Below are 26,545 nucleotides of genomic sequence, written 5' to 3'. Positions count from 1 at the left end.
GACATAATAGATGTTCCAATCCTGCAGATAAGAGGCTGAACCATGAAACGGTCTGGCAGCCCCTGCATCTCATACGAGGAGGGGGAGGGGGAGGGGGAGGGGGGTCACGCTCTGAGCCACACCCCCCTCCACCACCCACACGCCTAGTAATGACCAATCAGTCAAAAAACTTTATTGGTTGACGTTTGCTCTGTCAGCGACTCTTCCCCTCCCCCTCCCCGGCCGTCGGATGCTGTTCTGCACTGCAGCGACTCTGCCTTTCCTTGTTTCTCTGTCTTCAACTCGTACCCTCTGCATTCCTCTCCCTCCGTGTCTCTCTCTCTCTCTCTCTCTCTCTCTCTCTCTCTCTCTCTCTCTCTCTCTCTCTCTCTCTCTCTCAATCCTCCTGCTCCGTCCACCATTGCATCACACCAGCATCCTTCTCAGTTATGAATTCACCTGAAGAGGGGGAGGTCGGGGAGGCGTGCACGACTGTAAAGTACAAAACACACAACATATTAATTGCAATGGCAGCATGTTTATAGCGCTGTCGGTTTCAGGTCCCATTTCAGGTCAAGATTCATCTAAAGATCCCTTCCAGGAATCGGGGGATGAGGTCGTGGAGGTCTGGCCTCTCATGTGGCTGAAAGTGGGCTTTTGTGTTTTATTCGTTACATTATTTTAAACAGTATATGCAGTTGTTTTCTTTAAATGTTAACCATGTGTTGAACGGACATCCCTTCACAGCCATCAATCTGAACGCAATATACTCTTTTACTTTATGAATCAAAACCCTGAATTGAATGGAAGCATGTTTTTCATCAACAGAATAGGTTAATCAGCGATAATGTGTCCACATAAAATAATATATAAAAAATAAAAGAACATTGTACAATCATGCTTCAACACTAACAACAAAAACAAAAAAAAGATTGATGGCTGCACATAAATTCTGCAAATAAATGCCGCATTAAAAATCGCTACACTATACATTTTGAAACATGACTAAATGGCCCAGGTAAAACCAGTCTTGTAGATAATGTGTCCTTCAAGCCCCAAATAAACATACTGCTCAAATTTCTATTAACTAATCAGCAGTAACTGCTGCAGCATGAAGGCAGAGGTCAGGGTGATAAATACCAAAACGTAGGAGTTTCTGAAACAAAACCAGCTTTTGTCAACATGGCATGTACTGTAAGCAAATCACATACAGTGGGCTCTCTTTTGGTGGACCTGGTTATTCTAGTCCTCAGTACCTTATTAACAGGGTCTTCTTATAACACATGGAGCTTCTTCTACTGTTAAATATTCTTCAACCCATGGATGTTGAATAACATGGTTTGGGTGAGAACTGAGAAATGTGCAAAAATGCTGAATGCATGGCTGTATATGATGTATTCATATCAGGCAACAGGAATTGCACAGATTGCCCCTGTGATGGTACCATGTCATGCAGATAACATACAACCATTTAAAATGACTTATGTGTGAGACTAAACTGAACTTAAAAAAAACTCCGCTATTCTCCATGTTTTCCAAGGTCTTTCTAACTGGGGCACAGTGCTTCCCATGTCTGTGAAATGTGCAGTTATGAGGTCAGTGTCAGGGAAAGCGTGTGTGCTTTTGTATTTTATTGATTAGCATTCCTTTAGCCCTTCTTCAAACCCCCTCCCATCCCGTGTGTCATCTCTCCAAATACTCGTCTCAGCAACAGCCATGGCTCACAGAAAGTCTTTGGATGCTGCTTCTGCAAAGTTGGGCGCGGCCATGAGGATGGCTATGGTGCAGATTACGTTGAACACGCTGAACCCGATGAAGCACAGGCGGTCGATGACGGCTGAGGCGAACTGCCACTGCTCCGCCACACTCAGCTGCCGGTCCTGCTCCCGGATGTGCTCCACGATGTAGCGCACCTCTTCCAGCAGGGCCTGCAGCTGTCCGTCCACAGAGTCTGGCTGGAGCGCGCAGCACTGGGCGTGCATCCCCCCCACGCTCCCCTCACCTCCCACCTCCAGGCAGCCCCCGGGGCAAATGGAGGACTCGAAGGGTGGGGACACGGGGGGCAGGTGTGTGGCGACCTCGAACCCCGGGGGCACTGGGTGGTGGTGTAGGGTTGGTGGTGTGTCTCCATTCGCTCCACCTCCTTCTTCTTCTCCTCCTCCTCCTCCTCCTCCTCCTCCTCCTCCTCCTCTCCCTCCCATGGCGTCTCCTCCCCCAGCAGCAGCCCTCCCCCGGCTGATGCTGCAGTTCCTCAGCTCCGGCTCAGGCTCTGCGGGGGCGGGGTATGGCTGGAAGCCCATGTAGGGCAGGTGTCCGTTGGGCTGCGGCGGCGGCTGGGAGCCGGGGCTGACGTCTCTCTGGGCGGCCTGCTGGGTGCCGGGCCGGCCGGGGGGCGGGGGGTGGCTCGGGGGGCTCAGCTGGGCCAGCCGGGCCTGCAAGAAGCTGAGGGTCTGCGGGAAGATGGTGGGGGCCGGGTTGGGGGTGGTGGCGGTGGTGGCGGTGGTGGTGGGCGAGGACAGGCCCTTGCTCTGGGAGCGGACGTGAGTGGGAATGGGTGGAGGGAGGTCCGCCGTCTCACCCGGCCGCTTCATGCGCAGGAACCAGGGAACCCACTGGAGCAGAACCAACTGCGCCTGAACACAGAGTACAAGGCCAGCTGAAGACGAGTACACAACACCCATAGATCAACAATAACGCACACTCAAACAAGCCAGACTCACTCACCCACTTGGGCATGTCCCCGCTGTTGGGGTCGTGATGGTTGAAGCAAAGCACGAAGACGGTCGCCACAACGGACATTCCTACGATCACCATGGTGCTGACAAAGTACTGGCCTGCAGCAGAGGAGGAGATGGACAGGAAGGAAGGAGGATAGCTTTTGACTCAACAAGGTCACTGTCCATACTCTCCAATTCAGCACGCAGCAACAACAAAGACTGACCGATGAGGGGAACTGAATCTGAGGTAGCAGGCATTATCTCAGCCACCATCAGCATGAAGACAGTCAGGGAGAGGAGAACGGTGATGCCTGAGGGGAAAGACACACAGACACCATTCAAATACATAAGGGAAAACACTCTAGAGGACACACTTTCATATCGACAAGCACAGTTTTCAGCCTTGCAGTAGGTTTACAAATCATGAATTTAAATAAACTCTTTATGATTTAAAGCAAATACACTCTGACTAATCTCTGATGTAACTATGATGCACTCGGTCTACCACTCATAAGAAAACGACTCTACTCATTCTACTTGTGCTATGATTCCAAAAGCTACTCCGTCCAGTTGGGCAGCACTATATCATGCTACACATTTAGCTGGAATAAACTTTAAGACTTGCCCCAACTCTGACAACTTTTAAAACAAGACCAAAGACTGTTATATTTGCTTTAACTTTCTGCAAAATCTTAAATATATTGCAATTTTTAACTTTGTGTCTTTTATTTTATTATTTCATTTTATTGTTTGACAATATTTGTATGTGAAGCACTTGGCCTCGTGTATGAAAAGTGCTAGATAAATAAAGTCGCCTTGCCTACAATGGATCTTCATGCTCCATTTTTTGTTGCAATTCATAATAAAATAAACCAAAGGACCGTACGGGGAGTGTGGCGCTGCTTCTCACCCAGGCTGATCTTCTCCCCGGAGTTGGCAGGCAGCAGGAACCCAAGCAGGGTCATGGAGGAGAGCAGCACACAGGGGATGAGCAGGTTGAGGGCGTAGTACAGGGTCCGCCTCCTCAGGGTCACCACAAAGGTCACGTCCGGGTAGGGCGCCGCGCAGCAGTCGTAGAAGTTCTCGTTACGAGTCCCGGGTACCTCTGGGAGAGAGAGAGAGAGAGAGAGAGAGAGAGAGAGAGAGAGAGAGAGAGAGAGAGAGAGAGAGAGAGAGAGAGAGAGAGAGCAGGGGAGACAGGGAGGGAGAGAGAGAGCAGTGGGAGAGAGTATAAAAGGTATAAAAACAACAGGATAGTGTTGGAGGAAAGAAAGGCCACAGGTTCTGCATTTGTGGTTTCATTATAAACCAGCTAATGTGAAAGAGAAACAAAGAAACGGAAAGTAAAATAATATAAATAAACATAATAATAATAAAAAATAAATAATAAAAAAAACAGAAAGAGAGATTCCTATGAGAGATATATAGGATGCATAGATGATCCAGTCTCTGGTTATGTGTCTTATGATAGCCGGTTTGAAATAGAATGGCAAGGTATGATCTGTCTATGCACATTGAGGTATTTTCATTACATGGACTGAAAAGGCTACAGCTAACAGCCAACTCTGTCAGCCCTCTGGGAGGTGAAGGTGGCGTCTCTTACCCAGCAGGTCCCACTCCCCGTTGGGCATGAAGCCTGAGATGTCGGCCTCCTTCATCTGCATGTCCAGGTGCCAGCCGTCGAAGGTCCACGAGCCGAACTTCATCTCGCAGCGCTGGATGTCGAACGGAAACCAGGTCACGTCCACGGAACACGTGCTGACGAAGATCCCTGTGGGACAGGCAGGGAAAACCGAAACACCTGATAATACATCACACAACGGGACGTTACACAGTCCTGTGTGTGTCTGATGACGCGTGACGCTGGCACGGGCCATCTGTAGGGACGTGTGAGGTTAATGCAGATGCCGTTCTTCCGCTAAGAAGCGATGGGTAAGTGTGCAGACAGCCATACCTGGAGGCAGGAACTCACAGAAGCCACTGGAGTTCACCAACACATTGGTCTTGAAGGAGGCGTCAAACTTATCGTGAGCACTGCAGAGGAGGGGGGGATGGGTAAAGGGAAGGAGAGGGGGATGTTTCATGACGTATGTGTGAGGCGGTGTGTGTGTGTGCGTGTGTGTGTGTGTGTGTGTGTGTGTGTGTGTGTGTGTGTGTGTGTGTGTGTGTGTGTGTGTGTGTGTGTGTGTGTGTGTGTGTGTGTGTGTGTGTGTGTGTGTGTGTGTTTTAGAGTGTGTGTATGGGTGAGCACATAGATGAACACAGAGTGTTGTTCTGTGTTCATCTATGTGCATGTACGTGTACATGCCAGGTGTGTGTGTGTGTGTGTGTGTGTGTGTGTGTGTGTGTGTGTGTGTGTGTGTGTGTGTGTGTGTGTGTGTGTGTGTGTGTGTGTGTATGTGTGTGTGTGTGTGTGTGTGTGTGTGTGTGTGTGTGTGTGTGTGTGTGTGTGTGTGTGTGTGTGTGTGTGTGTGTGTGTGTGTGTACCTGTTGTACATCAGGATGTCGGGGGTCCAGACCTGGTCAGAAGAAAAGCGAAGGTTCTTGACTCCAGGATACTCGGACTGGTTCCACTGGAGGTAGTGGTCATACCATTGCTGTATAATCCAATCACAATAATGGGGTCAGATCAAAGACACCCCCATACAAGATCCACCATGAAGACCTTTTGACTAGTACATGCTTACATACTCACCATTTGTAGCCAGGCATTTGTGGTCAAAATCTGGTTCTTCTCATCCTAAAAACATTTGATAGACTTCACAATCATTTTGTTCTAGGACATGCAGTTGTATGTGTGGAGGAATACTGTATAATATTATCACTATTAGAGCTACAATTTAAGGATCTTCGGTTTCAAGATAGCCTAGTCTAAACATGTCTGCTTTTAGCGGGCATGTCATTTCGATCTACATGTCATGGATGAGCAGGTAGCGGTTGTGCAGGGATTCCTTCAGGAATCCTGCGTATGTAGAGAGGATTCAAAGCCCCTTATGGTTAGGTTATCTGACGTGCGGCATTGAGGTGATCCGGGATGAGTCTAGGATCCATACCACATCCATGACCTGCATAAGGATGAAGGAGAACTTCACGATGAGTGGGTTGGAGTCATTGGCCACCGGCCGCTCCATGGGATTGTAGTCCCTCAGAAGCTCCCTCAACAGATTCCTCTGGTGAGGGCCCTGCTTTGACACTGTCGGTTGATTGAGAGAGGGAGAGAGAGAGGGGAGAGAGAGATGAGAGAGAGATATGAGAGAGAGAGAGAGAGAGAGAGAGAGAGAGAGAGAGAGAGAGAGAGAGAGAGAGAGAGAGAGAGAGAGAGAGAGAGAGAGAGAGAGAGAGAGAGAGAGAGAGAGAGAGAGAGAGAGAGAGAATGTGCAGCATTTATTCTACAGTGACAACCCATGATCCCTGCATCCACCTCGCTGCCAGTCACTCCCCTGCAAAGAGAACCTGAAGGCACCAGATGGCCAAGCAAAAGAGAGGCTGTTAAAACCAAAGAACCATGAGCGTTTGGGGGTGATGAAGAGACGTGGCAGAGCAAGGTGATTACAATGAGGAATATCTAGCAATTACAAAAGCCGAAGCAGGTAAAATAAAGAAAAATCCACCAGGCAAGTGGTATGATGTTCATGGTATGATAACAACTAAAATACTCTTAAATGACATCATGAAAACCGCAGGGCATGAAGCCACAACATATTTTAAGTAGCAGGAGGATGTGACACGATATGGGCAGAGATCAGTGGCCAAACGTGCTCCTAGTGCTGGCCACCATGGGTTAAATGCAGAGATCCCATTTGGTTTATAGTACTTTTAATTGTGCAATGACTACTGAAGAGTCCTCTTCTTCGTAGATAGACTGGCGTGCCAGGACATAGCACGAGGTGAGCTAGGCCATGGGATTCCTCATCACTACATCCTGGATGGATCGCCAACACAGTCTCTCTGTAGCCCTTAAAGCTTACACTTATTCCATACAGGAGTATGCAAGGCTTAACAATGACACACACTGAATAAAACGGAAACAGTATGTTACTCCTTTGCTTTTATTCCACCATTGATGATTGGTAGAATGTATGGCTTGCTCTGTATCATCTAAATCCACCTGGAAACCCTGTGAATATTATATGACTGTACGAGTGACCACACAATTTCTATACAGCCCCTGCAACAACACAACACTACAAAAAAAAAAGATTTTAACTATGGTCAGTGAACGACACATTTTGAGCAGCAGCATTATGCATGTTTACTGTCGTGAAACAGTTTGTAATTTTACTATATTAATACAGTGCATTATGCAGTATCTATTATCTGTGCATATTTCTATCCATCATGCATAGACATGGAGGTTCTAATTCAGATTGCCACGTTATTTAGAGTAACATTATGCAAACTGCAACCCAGTGCATAAGTAGGTAATTAATGTCCATGTAGCAAAAACACATTTATAAGAACTTGCAAGCACATTCTCCCTTACGACAAGCACATTTTCACTTAAAGCGTGAAAGATATTCACTCACCCTGGAGCAGTGCTGCAAGTGTAAGGAGCCAGAGATCCGGAGCCTGCCTCATACTGGACTTCCCTACAGCAATGGATAAAAGGGGAGGAGATAGGAAGGAAGAGGCGAGGGAGAGGGAGGGAAAAAACAAAAAGAAAACAGCGGAGGTATCAGGGATGGAGAGGAGGCGGTAAAGAATGAGGAGGCAGAAACGACGCAGGGAGTAACCGAGAGGAAAGTTCGATTTTTTAACAGGGAAACATATCTGCATGAAAATTTTCAATTTTTCCTCACTAATAGGTTGTTTTTAACGCGTTCTGCCAAGTAGTTAATATCCACTGATTTTTCTTCTTTTAATCTTAGGATACATTTAATTAAGAACCTCAATCAAGCAAACAAATTGCTTGCTTTATTAAGTAGGATGACGTAGGAACAATTATAAGCCTTTGATTAATTAGTGCACAGGTACAACTATGCATAAAACCTCGTCCAATCATTCTTCACGTGTTCTCTGTTTGTGATATAAATATATTTTTTATTTGATGAATAAATTGCTGTCATGTTCTGGTTTGACCTCGGCGGATTAACTGCGTGCTGCCGCCCCCTGCTGGACACAACAGCGCAGTGCGCTTCTCAATCCATATGAGCAGCAGGCGTTATATTGAAAATGCTCCTTGGACTTGGTCCTCGATGATTTACAAATGGTGCCTTAAAAACGTGAAGCGATCAAAACACCGTGTTTTTTTTGCCCAAAATTTCAACATCAACCATAATTTACATCAACATCCGTTGTAAATCAATGACAATCAATATTTTTGCAACATATCCCAGGACATTCCCCAGTGTTTTCCAAAATAATCCCTTGGTCGTGTCGTGTGTACCCATGCCGTGTCAAAGATCAAACCAGAGAGAGGACATGTGCTGACATGTGCGATCACTCCAGCGGAGTAAACAAAACGGACGCCCCACAAATTAATTCCGCCTTCAAAACGGCTCGGAGGTTCCGAAACTCTTATGTGTCTTTTCGTAGACCTTCCCTTCTTCCGAAATAAGTGCGTTCAGGAATGCCCCTCGGAAGGTCGTTGGCTATTACATGAAATCTGAAAAACAGATCGTTCTTGAGACTAGACCCTTTAAAAGGTTCATGGACTAGACTTAATAACAACCACAAGTATGGATGCCCACAGGGACCCTTTTGCGCTTCTTTGCTGAATCAGATGAATCAGTTAAAAGAACTGCTTGCGATAGTTGAACATGAGCGAGAATTGATCAGGTGATGTTTATAATTGTAAGCTATAATGAATCGTAATGCAAATGTTAGAATTGGTGTTAAGATCGCCTCTAGTGCTTGCTGCAATTTCAGTCTATCAATGAAATGGGCAGCCAGCCGTTTTGAAGGCGGCATAAATCAAACGCGTTTTGCTCCTCGTCATCTTAAAGCGCCGCCGCCTTCTTCCGTCCCACTCGTCGCAGAGGACAGACGTCACCGTCTTAGCCACCGCTAGGCTCCCATTTGATTGTGGTCACACTGCTTTACAAACATTGCACATTGTCCATCAGCAATTGGGAACAAAGCACTGGGATTGAAGGTAATTTGAATTACATTGTTTGGGACCGTCATCTTCTGTTACGATAGGGGATGTACAGTATCTATTGCAATTTTGCAAAAAACAGCCAATAAAAAGGTCCTTAATGCAGGAAGCACTGGGAAATGGTGCAGTGCCAATGCGGTGTGTTGCTGGGGGACATGTAGGCTGGCCTCATCGACGCTTTAACTGAGGCCCGTCGCTGCCTGTTGCCCGGTTTACTCTCCAGGTGAAGCCTGCTGATGGGTGCTTGTTGCCCGGGTACTTCTCAAGATAAAGCACGATGATTGGTGCTTGTTGCCAGGATACTTCTCCAGAAAGCTCGCTGATGGTTGCTTGTTGCCCGGGTACTTCTCCAGATGTAGCCCGCTGATGGGTGCTTGTTGCGCGGGTACCTCTCCAGATGAAGCACGCTGATTGGTGCTTGTTGCGCGGGTACTTCTCCAGAGGAAGCCCGCTGATGGGTGCTTGTTGCACGGGTATTTCTCCAGATGAAGCCCGCTGAAGGTCTCTTGATATAATGAAATATGGGTCCTTGGACTAATAAGATAATGACGTCTGTGTTAACTTTTTGTCAACTTTTTGCCAATGGTTCAATGACTAATATCTTTAAAATGCAGAGAGTGAATCTTCCTGCAGGCGTGATCCGTGTGAAGTTTGTAATACGATATAAAAAGTGAAATATTGTAAATGAAAAATAAGTTCAAGTTGGTTTTTTTACCCTAACATTTGCTTGCGTTAATTAATACATTTCCTCTTGCTCACTCGTGTCATGCTGTCCTTTATAGAAGTGTAAAAAATAAAGAAAGCTACAGAGCAAACCAATACAAAGCCATCCAATAGCCATGCTTTGTCTTGTCTAAGCACCCCCCATCCCTGGTCAGGCGTGCAGCGGATCGCATGACTCCGTCAAGCCCCTGCTGACGAGGAAGCGAAAACGAAACTTGGTATGTTGTTAGGGATTGTATGCTTTCACGTTTTGATAGGCGATCCTTGCTGAGACAGCTGAGTCAACTTCTGGTAACTGGCATCAATAGAGCAGCATAAAGTTTAGATCTGGGCAGTGTATATTAAAATAAGAAAACGTCGGACCGCGTTTACCACTTGCGAAAGAAAGGAAGGAAAAGACTGCTTGCTATACTCACTTTGGACCTCTCGGAGCATTTTATCATAACCTCCTGCTTGAATATATGGGCATTGTTTCTCGTCCTTTGATACACATCTTTAGTGAAACCGTCGTAATAACCTTCCAACTTCTCAATGCCTCAAGGAATAGGTGAGAGAAAGCATGCATGATATAAGACTAACAGTGAATATGGACTATTTATCAATCTGATCTCTTTGGAGTCCATTGTTGGCCTATGTCCAGATTCTGAAATGGGCCCAATGAAGGGGAATAATCAAAACATACGCCTGGTATCTGGCAGATGACAACTATTTCCATCATGCATTATGGCCATCCTGATGCATGGGTCCAGTCCAGAGAACCACATTGAGCTTTTGTCGATTATTATTTGCCAGGTGTGTAAGTCTTTGTGTGACAGACGGGACCCTGCTGACATGATCAGAAGATGTGAAACTGGATACAGTATCTCGTGTTGTTGTCAGCCACAGCGATACGGACATGATTGAGTGTTAAGAACTGGATCTTGTACTACACTATTGTTTTATAACATGACACTCTCAGATTATCAATGTAGTGTTTGCTTCACGGTGGGCCGATTCCTTTATTTAGGATAATGTTTTGTTTGGAGCATTGTCATTGTATAGTCTATGATAGGTGAGCATGTATATAATGGTTATATTTTCCTCAGTTTGTCCTCCATACTAGCGTAGGTCTGTTGTGACTGATGGTGTCCTTCATGGTATCCTTGTCACAGTCCACCCTCTCTGCATCGGGTTCTCTCCTTCCCCTGTTATAGATCCAGATCCAGCGATTATTAGGCCAGAAATAAAACTGAATAGTCGAGGAATGAATAATTTATCGGCAGCCTTCTACCCTGGGATTATATTTCATTGTGGTAGAGGGCTTATGTCAGCTTTATGGAGACCTCGTAACTTCATGGACACTTCTGAAGATGTTGGTCATGTTATCAAGATATGGCCTTAGCCCCTACATTTCTATTCATAAATATTAAAAATATGCAAAGGTTTATTGTTTTGTTTGTTTACATGGTAGGGAGAATAGAGTTGGATCAGGTAACATTGTCCCCCAGGCAGTGGAGAGTCAGTGACCTGCTTGACAGTTTGAATGCATGTTGGCTGGTGGATGACCTATTGACTGACTGAGTGACTGCCCCCTAAAGGAGATATCCACAGTCTTGCTTCTTATCTCTTTATACGGTTACTATCAAAACTGGAAACAGAGCTCTCGGGCAAAGAAAAGTGAAAGTAAAATGCCCCTGAAACTCAAATGGTGATGATGATGATGATGGTGTTTGGATATTGGAACGTTGACTTGTATAAAACAGCCGTGGAAAGAGGTTAGGATGTTAGGGGTGGGCCGTAGGATGCAAACAATCTTTAAAGAAGGCAAAGATCAGTGATGAATGGTCAAGAAATTGAAATTGCTTGATCAAAGATAAAGCTGCATTATTACAATCAATCAACAAAGTGATTATTTAAAATGATTAATGGGTTGATTGAGTCTTAATAGTAAGTGACTGCTGCATTAAAGGCTGTGTTGCTGGTTAACCGGAAGTTTTGATTAATGGGTACATAAAGCACTCAAAATATTAATAACATTTATAAAATGTCTCCATTAGTGTTAATAGTGTTATCATTTAAATCCACAAGCAACATATGTGTAATACGGGGCATATAAAGACTGGGACCAGAAGATACGGTAGTTACTTTCTCTCCGTTGAAACCCATTCATATTTTTCAATCTCTTAGGTCCCATGGGCTCTACCGTCCGGAAATGGCGTGACTTCGCCACTCTATCGCCCCCGAGACCGCAAATTGTTAATTAAATGTTTTAGTAGCATATATTACACTTGCACCCTCCAAAAATAAACAAGATAACACTTTTTGCCGGGATTTATTTGTTTTTATTAGCGGTTTAGATGTCAATCATGGGATATTGCCCAATATCCCGAGATAGCGAACCAATCAAATTGCGCCATCTTAGGAAGTTCACGTGTAGCATATACAAACTATATATAATATCAATGTCTTTATCTGTATAATCCGCTGAAAACTCTTACTAGTCTCTACTCCCAAGGGTCTCAATGCGGCTTTGGTCCGTGGCTCCCCAACGTGACGTCATGCAATGCATTCTGGGGAAAATGAGAATCAATAGCAAACCGCTAAAATAGTACCTACTTTTTCATATTACATTAAATACAATGGATAACATTTAAAATCTTTATTACCAACAAGCAAATTGCCCAAATTCGTTGGAAAATTAACCCTGCAACACAGCCTTTAAAACCGTCACATTGTGCTGGTTTAACTGATGTTGCTGGTTCTGCCTGTTATTTGTGTCTGTAAACCTGGTCCATGCATCATGCCACCCCTCTTTTCTGTTTTCATTGCTTTTCAGGTGCTGTCAAAAGGTTTCAATCATCACCTGGCTTGCCAATACACTAGAAACGTGGCTGCATTGCTGAATTTACCGGTGCACAGAAGCTGCATAGTTATCACAGAGGGCCCCCCTATTCACTCCACCCCTGCGATATGAGCAGAGGTAGAGGAGGGCCTTCCAAAGAACAATACAGTAGACCTCTGACGGCCCACCTCAAGGCCAAGCAATATTCCTCCTCGACTGATCCATCCACCCCAAACCCAAGGGTCCCGCCTCCTTTGCAGGTCCCACGTACTAATGACTTCTCCTGCTCCGGTTACCCTGTAGGACCTTTCCGATCCCCAGAACATTCTCGTTTTTCTTTGACCCCAACCGTGCCCTACAACAATCAAGTCTCCTCTGTGAAAGTAGGGGACCCTACTGCATCATTTAATCAGAACCTGAGGCCCAGACCTGAACCCAACAGCTTTCTGTACCTTCAGGCAAAATTCCTAAGGGGACAAAGCTCCGAGGCACCACAGTTTAGAGGCAGTCCCAGGCAACAAGGCTGGACACCTAACAACAGGGCACCTTTTGCCTCCCACCAGCCAGTGTACGGTCGATACCCCCGCAGCAGTCCTCGAGGGAGGGGCAACAACCGTTGGAACCAGGGATTTGCTAACTCCTCTGTTAACGGAGCCACCAGAACACCCTCAGTTTCTCAATACTGGAACCACAACCAGACCCACACTGCCACATATAGCCAGCACTCCAACAGACACTGGGGCACCCAATCAGACTCTCTAGCTGAAGGTTTCCAGGATCTATCCCTTCACAACGACCGGTCGAATACAAGTTTGTGCAGTTTTGATAGCACATCCCCGTCGGGCACCTCAATCAGCAATAGCTGTAGTAAAGTTAATCTCACCGTTACGTCAGACATCCAGGAGTTGCTCCTTAGCGCATTGGCTGCACTGAGTCCCAGTGAGAGCATCGCCGCAAGACCCCTGGCCAAAAGGCTTAAGCTGCCCAAGAAGATAGTCAACTCTGTTCTTTACTCTCTGGAGGGTTTAGGAAAAGCGTTCAAAAAAGGAACAACCCCTCCACTGTGGTCGCTGTACAGAGAACTCGGTGGAGCGCTGGTCCTCGTCAACGACAAGCGGGGAGGCCATCTCGTCCAGCAGTGGAATTGTTCAGAACGTTCTCTTCAACCAACAATTCAACTTGAACAAAATGTAGAGACCATAGAAGCCCTTGAAGAACCAGAAGAACGCTGTTCTGTCAGAGAAGACTGCTCTGACGCAGAATCCACTTCTTCCTGCTGCTCCTCCTTCGAGTCCTCTGACTCTGACCATAACAACACTCCCACTGTCAGCTCCTCTCTCCAGGAAGTGCATCCTCCAGCGATGGCCAACCAAAAGGACCAAATCTTCCGATACCTACTTCAGAACCCCGATGCGTCAGCTCTTGTCATCGCCAAGAATGTGGGCCTCAAAACCGCCCAGCAGATCCACTCCACCCTGCACAACATGGAGAAGCAGGGTGAGCTCAAAAAGAACAGCGAGGTCAACCCGCCCACCTGGGAGCTGTCCAACCGCCGCCGGGAGAAGATGGAGAGGAGCCTCAAGGCCTCGCAGTGCGCCCCCCCGGCCGAGCAGCTCATGGAGGTGGGAGACGCAGCGGGCAAGGGAGCCGGCACAGCCATGTTACTTCCTCCTCCTGCACAAGGCCTCGAACCCAGTCCGTTACAGGAGAGCTGGCAGCCTCTCCAGGGCATGAAGGAGGAGGCAGGGAGGCTTGCCATCGGCAGCGCAGGTTTTCCCTCGGCTGAGGACCAGTCCATGGGCCGGCCCCCAGACGTCGGTGTGAAGCCGGACCCGGAGCAAGAGAGGCCCCCTGCTCCCTCTGCGGCCACGCCCTTCCACCCTCGGGACGACGAGGCCAACGGGGAGCAGTGGGCCACCGACGAGATACCAGAGTTTCTCAACGCTATCCGGCGGCAGACCGACGCCCACAAGCGCACCGGAGACGGCGCCGACAACATGGGGACGGTGGCGGTGTCACTGGCCGCCCCGCCGCCCCAGAACCAGTGGGCCAAGCTGCAGGAGGTGCGGCTCAAGAACCCGGTGAGCGGCCTCATGGAGTACGCCCAGTACCTCGGCCAGTCCTGTGAGTTTGTGCTCCTTGACCAATCGGGTCCCTCGCACGACCCAAGGTGAGTCGCGTCTTGCGTTTGTGGCGATTCATTGTTCAGCTGGTGTGAATGAATATATTCATGAAATTGTTTACATTTGCTATGCTGTGACTCATTAAGAATTGAAAACCCATTTGAAGTCTGATTTTGGTCTTATTTTATTGTTGTATATTTTCATATTGGCGATGTTTAGGATGGGAGACACTAAAGGGTTGTGGCTTCTCCCCCTCCGGAAACCCCCATAGGTTCCGCATGCAGGTGATTCTGGACGGACGGTCGTTCCCCGTCGCCGAGGCGTCCAGCAAGAAAGTGGCCAAGAAGGACGCGGCGGCCGCCACCCTGCGCAGCCTGATCGGGGAGGGGCAGGGCGGGGCGGGCACCGGGGAGGACCGCACGCCGGCACCCCTGGACCAGGTCATGGACCCCGTCCCCGACACTACCGTGAGGAACCCCCATCCGATTCCAGAAAGGCCATAGGTACCTGAAAGAAACAGGGACCTGAGTTACTGATGTTGCCCATGTCTCCTTCCTGTTGTCTCGAAGGCACCGGTCGGGGGCATGGACGAGGCGTTTGGGACGGTGGGCGAGGAAGGGACGGGGTTGGTAGAGGGCCCTCGCCAGCCCCTGTCCCGCTCTCTCCCGGGCGGGAAGAACCCGGTGTCGGTGCTGATGGAGTTCAGCCAGCGCACCGGAAGCTCCATCGAGTTCATCAACACCGGCCAGGAAGGCCCGCCGCACGACCCACGGTACTGCTCACTAGGGCTGTAATGATATGCGTATCGTATGAAAATGTTCAACTGAAATCGCGACACTCAAAGCCACCAACCTGTCTCGCGGACAGGTTGGTGAAAAAATCGATGAATGTATCGAACTGTGGGTAAAAAATTGTCATACAAACGGAATCGTGAGTTGGTGTATCCAGGGTTTTTTCTAAACAAGGGAACAGGGGCGCTGCGCCCCGATACTCCCGGCGTGCGCCATCCTACCGAAATGCCGACTGAACCTGTCAGACTTGGATCTGTACTTACATGCTGCTGTACAACATACACTATTTCTCAAAACGATCTTTTCTCCGCGAAAATATCCCAACACCACCACCTGACAATGTGTCTGATCCTCAAATAACTTATAATTACTCCAAAAATATTCCGCTCCGAATTGGAGTTTCCCAGACCGAGTCGACATGCTAACGTTAAAGTTATTAGCAGCTAGCTAGCTAGCTACTATGTATTTGAATGGGTTTTTGGTCTAGGCGCTAAGATGCTAAGCAAGTATACAAGACCATTCCAGTTCTCTCTGCACAAAGCGGTTTCAATGAACGACAGAAATAAACAAATGCTGAGTGTTGATCAAGAGTTTTGCGAGAATTTCTCTCTAAGATAGCCTCAGAATGTACCATTTAATCATTATTTTTTCAAAGGCTTTGCGCCGTGGAAGGGGGAGACCCCCCTTCCACACCATCCCCCGCCTCGGTCGAGTTGCTCCCTCGGCTTTGCGCAGGGGTCTGCTCCCTGCTACTTTTTTTTTCTAGAAAAACCCCTGGTATCGTTACGGCCCTACTGCTCACTGCTATCTGGACCTGGCTTTAGTCCCGCGTCCCTGTGTCCTCAGTTCAGCATTGCTGTCTGAAATTTTAGCATGTGTCCCTCAGTGCATTTTATTTTTAATTTGTGAATCGGATCAGTAAGAGACGGTCGCCCATATGAATGCAAAAAGCTTGATTGCTATTTATTTGCAGTTGGTCTATGTTATTTGTAGGACTGACAAGCTCAAACTTCCAATACTAAATGAATAGGCAAAACTTATTAGTAAAAAAATAAGAAAAACATTGCTGATAATAACCCATCCCACCACATAGATCCTGCATGTTTATTTCTGCACTTCCGTGCAGACATACATTTGCTGGCGTCAGTAAATGTATGTCTTTTATGTTCTCCCATGATCCTTGTTCATGTGTAGACTACTGACAAAGGCCTGAGTAGTTCTGGTGTCTGCTTTTGATTTTCTCCAGCTTTTTTTCCATCCCAAGGCAATCTTCGTGCCTCATGGCCCCCCCCTCCCCCCCTTCTCTTGAAACCCCTGCTCCTAGCCATGCTCCACTGACTGTTGTTGCCCTTATCTGTTGCTCCAGGTTCATGTACCGAGTGAAGGTCGGGGAGGGCCTGTGTGCCGAGGCCTCCGCCCCAAGTAAGAAGGCGGCCCGTCAGCTCGCCGCCGAGGAGGCTGTAAAGGAGCTGATGGCAGACGGGAGGCTGCAGCTCAACAAGGTCAGGAGGGTCAAAGGCCCACTCAGCAGCACATAAGCATTGACATTATGTTATTGCTTTACTTTAGAACGGTTTGGCGCCAGGGCTCCAGACTAACCTTTTTCATTAGGGTCACTGTGGCCCCTAACTAAATTCTTTTTGGGGCACAACCAGAAGTTTTAGGGGCACACAACATAAATCAACAAGGCAATGTGATTTTTCCAATTTTTTTCACTGCATTACTAAAGATTATTTTGATAATAGATGCAGAAATTACAATGTGTGGTTTCAAATTCAGTGTCACATTTTATTGTGATTCTCATCCATACCAACTGTTTCCACGTGTGCGCACATGCGTTTGGCGAGCACGCTGCGCCTCCCTTGCTATAGATCCGGATCGTTGACGAGGACCTTCCCCGTTTAACGTGTAAAAATGAAAAATGGGCAAATTTATGTAAAATTCTGTCGCATACTCTCTCATTTGGGTCTCAAAATGCGACCATTTGCTCGCAGTCTGGAGCCCTGGGTTCACTCCAATGGTAAGAGAGGAGTAAGGTTGATTAGATAATCCCCCTTCGTGTAATGACAACTTGTTGAGTCTCTTGCACCGACGTATCAATGGCACCAACTGTTTGCAATATTTGTGTCTAACGTCCCTCTCTCTGTCCTCAGCCCCAGTTGCCGCTGGGCTCCGGGGACAGCGAGGAAGGCGGCTCCGGGTCGACCTGCCCCTCGCTGCCCCCCCTGACGGCGGACGAACTGCGGGCGGCCCACGAGGCCGGGGTGGGCGACCTCATCAACCACCTCAACAATAACGCCGTGTCCGGGCTGCTGGAGTACGCCCGGGCCCGCGGCTTCGCTGCCGAGATCCGCCTGGTGGGCCAGACCGGGCCGCCCCACGAGCCCAAGTAGGGACCCCAGCCACACCTCGTATGAAAGATAAACGTTGAGCATAAACGGGGGACTTGGCTCGCGGCCGACACCCACGTGAGTGATGCGAGGTGAGGCATCTGACAGCCCTGTGCTCCCCCCCCCCCCCCCCAGGTTCACCTACCAGGCCAAGCTGGGCGGCCGCTGGTTCCCCCCGGTCTGCGCGTCCAATAAGAAGCAGGGCAAGCAGGAGGCAGCGGATGCTGCTCTGAGGGTTCTGATCGGTGAGGCGGAGAGGGCGGCCCGCACGGGGGAGCTGATACCTGCAGAGGTAGGCGCTCCGTCTCACGACGCTGCTCACCTTGTTCCCTCCTCTGAAACCTAGAGGTTATTCAGTTATGACATGGATTTAATGTATGTCCTGTCCTGTGGCACACAGTACTTTCCAAGAATGGTAATCGCCTTTTTTTTTTTTTTTCTGATTTCGACTGTTTCCCCCCCTCCCTTCCCTTCTGTCCGTCCATCTGTCCGTCCAGCTCCCTGTCAGTGGCAGCACGTTGCATGACCAGATCGCCATGTTGAGCCACCAGCGCTTTAACGCGCTCACCACGCGCATCCAGCACAGCCTCCTGGGCCGCAAGATCCTGGCCACCATCGTGATGCGGCGCGGGGAGGGGCTGGGCACGGTCGTCAGCCTGGGCACTGGTATAACACCGCCGCGCCGTTCTTTATAGCACAGTGAGGAGGAGAAGGTGACCGCGGGAAGAAGGTCGTTGTTAAAAAGCACATGGGTGTTGGGTGTGTCTGCCTGCCTGCTGCTGGGACACAAATACGCCGGTGGAGAGACGGTCGGGAACAGAGCTGGGTCACCTCCTGTATTAGTAGAGCCTGTGGGTTTACCCTTGACATTGGTCGTCTCTTATGTGTGACGGTGTGTGTTTGGTCTGTCTGTGTGTGTCTGTGTAAATGTGTGTGCACGTGTGTGCATGTGTTTTTTTTCTCTTCTTTCCATCAGGGAATCGGTGTGTTAAAGGGGAGGAGCTGAGCCTTAAAGGGGACACGGTTAATGACTGCCACGCCGAAATCATTTCCAGAAGGGGATTTCTTCGGTATAAATAGCCTCTTTTTAGCTCATTCTTTGAGCTCATCTATCAGCCACCCCCCTCCCTCCTCCCCACCGACCCTGCCCCACTGTTCTAAAAATGTCCCTACTCGGCTGTCAGAGGCAATCTGCGGGACATTTTAACGAGTCTAACTGGCCCTTATCCCGGCTGCTGCTCCCAGCTTCCTGTACAGCGAGCTGCTCAAGTACCACGAGGGAGACGAGGGCAGCATCTTCGAGGCGGCCGAGGAGAACCGACTGAGGGTCAAATCTGACATCACCTTTCACCTCTACATCAGGTGAGTGTGTCAGCTGTCCATCACTCTTCTTTTCACCTCTCTCTCACTCTGACCTGTCTTTCTCTCAAATTCTCTCTCTCTCTCTCTCTCTCTCTCCCCTGGCTTGTTCTCTCCTGACTGCCTGTCTCTCTCCATCTCTCTCCTTCGTTCAGTCGGTCCTCTCTGATCTGCAGCTCAGACCATGGTCATGTGTGACTGTTTGTTTATTTCTTCAGAAGTGAATGTAAAACGCCTGTACTTTAGTTTAATCCGGTTCCTTCTCCCTCTCCCCCTCCTCCCCTCTCTCTCTCCCCCAGCACGGCGCCCTGTGGGGACGGGGCCCTGTTTGACAAGTCCTGCAGTGAGACGGGGAACGAGGTGGAAGGCCACCAGCCTCTGTTTGAGAACTCCAAGCAGGGCAAGCTCCGCACCAAAGTGGAGAATGGTACGCACGCACATTCGCGCAAACACACCATCACACGCTGCACACACACGCATACACACACCATCACACACGCACACACTAGAGCAAACCGGCCCAAGCTCGACAGGATTCTGCCCGAAGCTGTTCGAAGCCGAATGAACTCGATTTTTTTCAAAGCCCGATCCCATTTACAGCCCGACATATTCAAATATGCACGCACAAGCAAATTAACAAATTAAATTAAAATAAAATCAAAACCAATGCCAAACCAACCATACCTAAGATAGGTATTTCGCAATAACAACATGCAACGAAAAGTTACATAAAATTGAGATTAGACCTAAGACAAACGAAAAAGGGACTTGCTTGCGGCCGCCTCTCCACAACCACCAATACGGATATAAAAAGGCCAATGCGCCTGCTAAACATTAGTCTTTCTTAAAGAATTAAATTCTAATTCTAAATGAAGATGTGTATTTGGCATAAATAACTAATAATAATAACGAAATTAAGTAAAAGGCTCCGCAGGATTTGCTTTGCCACTTCGGCCTCAACGCGACGGTGAACAGCAGCTGAAATTTAATAAAATAATGCAAACATTAGCCTATGTAGGCTACTCTGTCTTCTGCTGCAGGCATGGGTTTTGATGCTGTAACAAATAATGTGATGGTAGGTTGTTTGGCACTCGTGGCAGGTGTTTCACAACTTCGATCAACACGCGCGTACACCGTCACACACCATCACAAGCACACATCACAAGCACACCAACACCAACGGGACCACAAGTGCGTGACTACGCTCCAGGCCGCCTGGATCGTATTCAGAATAATTTTTTCTACTCTACTACCCCCTCTCGTCATCATGCCCCTGATGATGTGTGTTTGCGTGCCCTGCCCCAGGCGAGGGCACCATCCCAGTGGAGTCCAGCGCCATCGTGCCCACCTGGGACGGCATCCAGCACGGGGAGCGCCTCCGCACCATGAGCTGCAGCGACAAGATCCTGCGCTGGAACGTAGTGGGCCTGCAGGGGGCGCTACTCAGCCACTTCCTGCACCCCATCTACCTCAAGTCCATCACACTAGGTCACTACTGTGGGGACTCCTCCAGGGACAGCCCCATTGGGTCCTCTTATCATCCGTAGAGCAGTGGTTCACAACCTCGAGTTATCTGACATATTACTTTGTCATATTACTTTTTATTTTTTTGGATACTTCTTAAAAGGCCACACAAAGGTTGTGTGTGTGTGTGTATATACAAACAACTTCTGACACACAACTTGTGTGTCAGATTTAAGAATGGGGTCATGGGCTAAATAACTCAGGAAGCAACTAGAGCGTGTTAGCGTATGGGATAATGTGTGTGTGTAAATTATTTTAGGTTCTCATTGTCAGTGACTCCTGCTATTAGCGATCCTTTGGCTAATTACTGATGCAACGTTTGTGCCGCCTCATCCCCCAGGCTATCTGTACAGCCACGGCCACCTGACCCGGGCCGTGTGCTGCCGACTGGCTAGGGACGGGGAGGGCTTTTCCAAGAGTCTTCCTTCTCCCTTCAGACTCAACCACCCTGAGGTACAGACGCAGGCTAGCTACCATCATCCTCTCTTAAAAAAAAAACATGTGTGTGTGTGTGTGTGTGTGTGTGTGTGTGTGTGTGTGTGTGTGTGTGGCAAGGACTAAAATGTTTCATTAAAGCACCGATGAAGGATGTCTGGAAGCTGTACCAGTGATGTTTGAGAAACGGACGTCATTACTACTGTTGCGGTTGTAGAATAACCTTTATTCGTGCTTGATATCTTTCACATCAACATACGCTTAGTATTGGGATGAAGGAGCAGACTGAGGCCATAGGCCATCACACTGGAGCCCTGAGCCATCACACTGGGGCAGGGCCCACTGACTCACTGCTGGCACCCGGGCACAACCCTGACGTTCTCCCTGTTCCCCCCCCCGGTGGGCCGGCTCTCTGCTGCAGGTGGGCCGGGTGAGTGTGTACGACTCCACGCGGCACACGGGGAAGACCAAGGAGTCCAGCGTGAACTGGAGCTTCCCGGACCAGCTGAGCGTGGAGGTGTTGGACGGGACCAAGGGGATACTGGATGGGTACGGAGCGCGCCTGAACCCTAAGAATGTCCCTAGTGTCAGGGAAGCTGGTCCACTAATGCATGGCAATTGTTATCAAAGGGGTTTACACTAAGAATGAGTTACCAAAGCCCTACTGTTGGGGAAGCTGGTCCACTAATGCATGACTATGTTATCAAGAGGGTTTAAAGCGTTTTCTCTCTCCCTCTTCAAACTGTATAGGACCCGATGTCAGATGCAGAAAAAGTGCAATAATCAGGAGGACTCCTATTATTGCACTTTTGCTGCATCTGACATAAGGTCCTGACGTTGCTTGTTTCTAATGTGTGATGAAGGTAAGCAAATACAATTCTGCAGAGAAATTCTGGACAGATTCCCCCACTCATTCCTCACCCCCTCCTCGTGGTGGTAGAGCCCTAGCCCTGCTGTAACCAGTCCCCCCCCCTCTCTCCCGCTCTCCCTCCCTCCTCAGGCCGAGAGACGACGTGTCCCGGGTGTCCAAGTCCAATCTATTCCGCCAGTTCCGCCTGGTGTGCGAGCTGTGCGGCCGGCAGGACCTGCTCGCACTGCCCTCCTACTCCCAGGCCAAGGTGTCGGCGCTGACCTTCCAGTTGGCCAAGCAGAACTTCTTCCAGGCCCTGCACGTCCACGGCTATGGGGCGTGGATTGGCAAGCCGCTGGAGGAGAAGAGCTTTGAGTCGGCAGAGTCGGTGTTCATCCTAGGGGGAGGAGGGCCCGCTGTGGTCTACGGGGGAACCACCTCCACCACCACCTCCACCAACAACAGCAGCAGTATCAGCAGCAACAACAACGGAGGGATGTGTGAGATAAAGCTAGAACAGGCATAAGGGGTGGGGAGGAGAACATGAGGAGGTGGTGTCGGAGAAGGTGGTGACAGGAGAGGGCTGAACAGATGGTGGCGGAGAGAAGTTCAACTGTCCCGCCTTGTCGGTTGATGGTGTATAGTCTCAATAAGTGGCATTGGGGATGGCAGTCAGGGTGTTGGGTTTACAGAGGTGAAGCCCCATGGCAGGTGGTGTAAGAGCAACAGGATAACTAATCAAAAATCAAAGCCTTTTGAATCCCCCAACTAAGAATTGTGGTCTGTATTGTGTGTGTGTGTGTGTGTGCAACTCGGATTGATTTAATGAGTCAAAAGGCCAAGTCTACATGTACAGAGGAAGCATGCTGATGGCCACTTCGTCTCATTTAACATGATGATGATTTGGAGCTTCTCACGCCCTTCATGTGTGGAGCGTTGGTTTGTGGTGCGTCGGTTCGGACTGTGCCTCCACCCTGCCTACCCTCCGATCAACCAGCTCTGTACAACTAGCCCCCATGCAATCATATATCTGTATGACTACTATCGTACTGTGTGTGCCCCGCTCCCTCCATTGGTCGACGTGCCCCTCCCAACCACACCTCACATTCCCCTGCTCCCTGGAGCCAGGGTCCATAGCACCGTGAGCTAGTCGCTCTGTTATCTGTGTTCGCGTCCATTTTATTTCCCCCTTGGTATCAGAAGGTTTGTGCCGTTTCTTTGGTCCCCATGTTCTGGTTGTTTTGCCCTGTCGGATTGTATTTCTAAATGTTTAACGTGTGTGTGACGCTACCAGACAAAAGATGAACACTCACTTTTTACGCTCCATGATTTGACGAGTTCACGACGAACACATGGTACAGCGAAGTAGCTTTATTAGTCGTGTTTTATTTTTTATGTCAAGTGGATGATGCGATATATACATCATTTACATACAAATACATGAACACACAGATGTATATGCAACGAGGGACAGTTGGTCCTACATATATGTCTGTGTGTGTATGTATATGTATATATTTAATGTATATATTTTGTAAATCTTGAAATTGATTTTTCTATTTTCTTTTAAAATGTTTAATAATCACAATGGATCAGCTGTTTTTACAAATTGAGTGTACAAAGTTTCAAAATAAAAAGAAATACAACCATGTTCAAATGAGCAATGTATTCATGCAGTTTCCTTCTCATCAGATGAGGTTTCATCTTATGAATGGCTGTGAAACGGAGCCTATTCTAGAGCCAGTACCACCAAACATGCATTAATCAAAACAGTTTGTCTCGGTATGCACAAAGAAAGCCTGCTCTGCCACCCAACTCATCCAACGTTTTTATATTTTGCTATTTGTCATTTGTTAGGATACAGGCATATGTTTGCCCATTTATGCATATTTTTTATGTGTCCTGTGCGGACTGACATTTAGCCAGTACTCTATGCCATAGGTCGATGGTTCTCTTCGTTTCCAAGCTGAGGTCCATTTTCAAGACATCTGCACTACCAACGCAAACCAGCAGGTGCTGCTGTGTGAGCACCTAGTGTCGTTGTCGGCCTCACTATTGTAGACTGCACTATTTTAGCCCCCCTAAATACGTTACAATGATTACAATGGGGTGGGTTAACATATAACCTGTTTGTACTATTTGTCACAAGCAAAGTTAATTAGTGAGCACTGTGGGACAAGGAAGGATTATTGCTGCATTTTTAATTGCCTCCGGATGTTTTGCTTTGTGTTTGTTCGTGTGCGGGGCGAGAGGATGAGTTGCAGGGGTGTCAAACGTACGGCCCGCGGGCCGGATAAGGCCCGCGAACGGGTTTAATCCGGCCCGCGAGATGATTTTGTGAAGTACAGTATTGTAAAAAAAAAAAAAAAAAAATGTATAAAAAAAAAATATTTTTTTTTATTAAAATCCTTCCTAGCATTACATGGATTGCATTGACTGGCACTGATTAATTTGTTGTACATTGAACTACTGGACAATTGTGTGTAACTGGAAGTCGCTTTGGAATGTAACGTAAAATGATCTGCTATTTTTCAATGAAGGAAACTGCTGTTCTTAATGTGTCCACTAGAAGTCGCAATAGCAATTATGTTAAGCAAGCAAACTTTATACCGGGGCTGAGCAGGGAGCAAGTATATGTCGTTTTGCCTTATACTTTCAACATTATGCACTTTGGCACTCTCATTGCCCCAAAATGTCTGTCAAAAAGACGAAAAGTGGACACAGAGTGCAGTGTTTTCTAAGAAAAATGGTCATCGTCCTTTTTATTCACGGAAGTAAATGGGAAACCTGTGTTTGGTGTGCTCACAGCATGTTTAATTTTACATAATTATGCCATATTTTTACCGGTCCGGCCCACTTGGGAATAGATTATCCTCCATGTGGCCCCTGAGCTAAAATGAGTTTGACACCCCTGAGTTAGAGAATGTGAGCCGGAATGTGTGCAAAAAAAGAGCGTGTGGACCAACCTCAAACATCTCTTGACTTGTCAGTTGGATTCATTCTATCAATCAGTCACTCTGATCCAATCGGGCATCTTTAGAAGGGAGGTGGGTGGGACTAATGGTCCAGGGAAAAGTGTGATGGAGAGAATGCAGGAGGAGTCAAACAAAGGGAAATTGGGACTGCGAGGGGAAGTAGCGTGAAATATTAGTTCAGACCAAAGAGCTTAAAGCCAATCGAAGCTTTTCGATTGAAATAAATGAGCAAAGGGAGGGGGAGCTCGGGCAGAGGCGGACCGGGTGGAGGCTGTGTGTCGCGGAAATATACCCGCGTTTACCACCAAGAGACTCATAGAAGTAAATAAAAAAAAAAGCACGTTTATAATAGTCTTCAGCAAAGATGGAGTTGATAACAAGATTGAACTATCCGTGGGAAAATAGAAAGTACAGCTGGGTTGGAATTCTGGTGGGGCCACTTAGCTGAACGCTCAAAGATACGAGTCATTCCTATAGCCCACAACTACATACTCCCCTCCCTTATCTCACCTCCCGCCCTGAGGCCCAACGACCCTCAGATTCCTACTGCAGACAGGTCACTGTGCCAGCCATGAAGTGACACTGCGCGCCCCAATGACCTGAAGGGAATGGCTATGCATGTGGCTACACACATGACTATTTATGTTGCAAAGTGTGGATTTATTCAAAACTCATTTTATCAGCGAAAAATGCATTTGATCCTCTTGCATACATTTTTCCTAATTAGCAAATGGGGATCGTAGACGAAAACAATCGACCCCTTCACGCAGATGCAAGATCCAAAACCAACTAATCAAGGTTATGTTTCTGCTGTTGAGGATGTAGGCCTAGTGCGTGTGTCACTGTCAAATTGTAGGCTCTGCACTGTGATTGGTCGCTAGCTGCTTCACCCCAGACTGTGGCTGTTTCCAAAAGTGAAGGCTGCAGCTTGCTAGGACGCAGCCTTGCTAGGACGCGTCCTTGCTAGTCGCGTCCTATGGAGATGAGAATAGAGTGCTAGCTCGAGTGTTTCCTGGCGTTTGTAACGTTCAGACTTTGGAACGACTTGGTAGTGTGGAAGCGCTTCCGCTTTTTAATACTGGGTGTCCGCTTGTAGACACATGTGCGCTTATGAATAAAACATGGCAGCAATCAAGCTGATCGATATATTTGACTTTTGTCTGTTATGAATGCGGTCATGTCTCCTTCGCATGGAGCCTCTTTGGGGAAGTCACAAAAGCTTTGTTGCGGTTGATCGAATCGTCTTTATTAAAAGGAAAATCCATTCAATTTTTATAAAACTAAGTGAAATTGTCTGAGAACTTAATTCATGCATCACATTTACAGTACGGTTGATTACTACTATTAGGACAAAGAAAAAGACAGGGGGAAAAAGACAAAGAAAGAGATGATAAACATGTATTTATTTGGATATATTATTTAACTGATCTGATTCATTCATTCATATATGCCTACAATCTACCAGTGCTTTGAACACATAAGTATATCACATAAAATACAATTATATACGTTCATTCAAAATTACAAACATTGCAAATGATCGGTTGTGCATTAATTTTACAACATTGGATAGTGCCACTATCCCTTCCACCGGTAAACAAATGTTTGTGCGCCACCCTAAGGCGCACAAAAGCCTCAGTTTGCTGGGCTGACCCTAAAAAAAACGATTCAACACAAACAGGTATACATAAATAATGTAATCTTGTGAGCGAGTAAATTTACATTGGTGACAGTGGTGTTTAACACCAGCTACGTCCATGC

The 26,545-nt window shown here is 47.7% G+C and overlaps 2 protein-coding genes across 4 annotated transcripts; one reads left to right on the top strand and one right to left on the bottom strand.

The window, feature by feature from the left end:
* Nucleotides 1-497: 497 nt before the first annotated feature.
* On the bottom strand, nucleotides 498-8,504 carry LOC132459285 (neuronal acetylcholine receptor subunit alpha-7-like). 2 transcript variants are annotated; one of them, XM_060053698.1, is made up of 10 exons: nucleotides 7,223-8,504; nucleotides 5,750-5,889; nucleotides 5,392-5,436; nucleotides 5,184-5,293; nucleotides 4,651-4,730; nucleotides 4,300-4,467; nucleotides 3,607-3,801; nucleotides 2,921-3,007; nucleotides 2,704-2,813; nucleotides 498-2,612 (listed from the first exon to the last, which is right to left on the bottom strand). In XM_060053698.1, the coding sequence occupies exons 1-10, from the start codon at nucleotides 7,470-7,472 to the stop codon at nucleotides 1,701-1,703; spliced, it is 2,097 nt and encodes a 698-aa protein (XP_059909681.1). In that variant the 5' UTR covers nucleotides 7,473-8,504; the 3' UTR covers nucleotides 498-1,700. The 2 variants fall into 2 exon arrangements, with proteins under 2 accessions (XP_059909681.1, XP_059909682.1); XM_060053699.1 differs by having other exon boundaries at nucleotides 498-2,606.
* Nucleotides 8,505-8,638: 134 nt separating this feature from the next.
* adar (adenosine deaminase RNA specific) lies at nucleotides 8,639-23,469 on the top strand. 2 transcript variants are annotated; one of them, XM_060053696.1, is made up of 15 exons: nucleotides 8,639-8,790; nucleotides 12,332-14,507; nucleotides 14,732-14,927; nucleotides 15,030-15,232; nucleotides 16,618-16,753; nucleotides 17,405-17,640; nucleotides 17,777-17,933; nucleotides 18,139-18,307; nucleotides 18,618-18,711; nucleotides 18,887-19,003; nucleotides 19,300-19,427; nucleotides 20,306-20,488; nucleotides 20,865-20,977; nucleotides 21,381-21,508; nucleotides 21,960-23,469. In XM_060053696.1, exons 2-15 carry the CDS (start codon nucleotides 12,466-12,468, stop codon nucleotides 22,333-22,335), a joined length of 4,278 nt encoding a protein of 1,425 aa, XP_059909679.1. In that variant the 5' UTR covers nucleotides 8,639-8,790; nucleotides 12,332-12,465; the 3' UTR covers nucleotides 22,336-23,469. The 2 variants fall into 2 exon arrangements, with proteins under 2 accessions (XP_059909679.1, XP_059909680.1); XM_060053697.1 differs by lacking the exon at nucleotides 8,639-8,790 and adding an exon at nucleotides 9,714-10,063.
* The last annotated feature ends 3,076 nt before the right edge of the window (nucleotides 23,470-26,545 follow it).

Source organism: Gadus macrocephalus, chromosome 6, assembly GCF_031168955.1.
Source record: "Gadus macrocephalus chromosome 6, ASM3116895v1".
In the NCBI taxonomy this organism is placed as follows: Eukaryota; Metazoa; Chordata; class Actinopteri; order Gadiformes; family Gadidae; genus Gadus; species Gadus macrocephalus.
The sequence above is the reverse complement of the archived record's forward strand: the minus strand, read 5'-3'. Positions and strand labels throughout refer to the sequence as shown.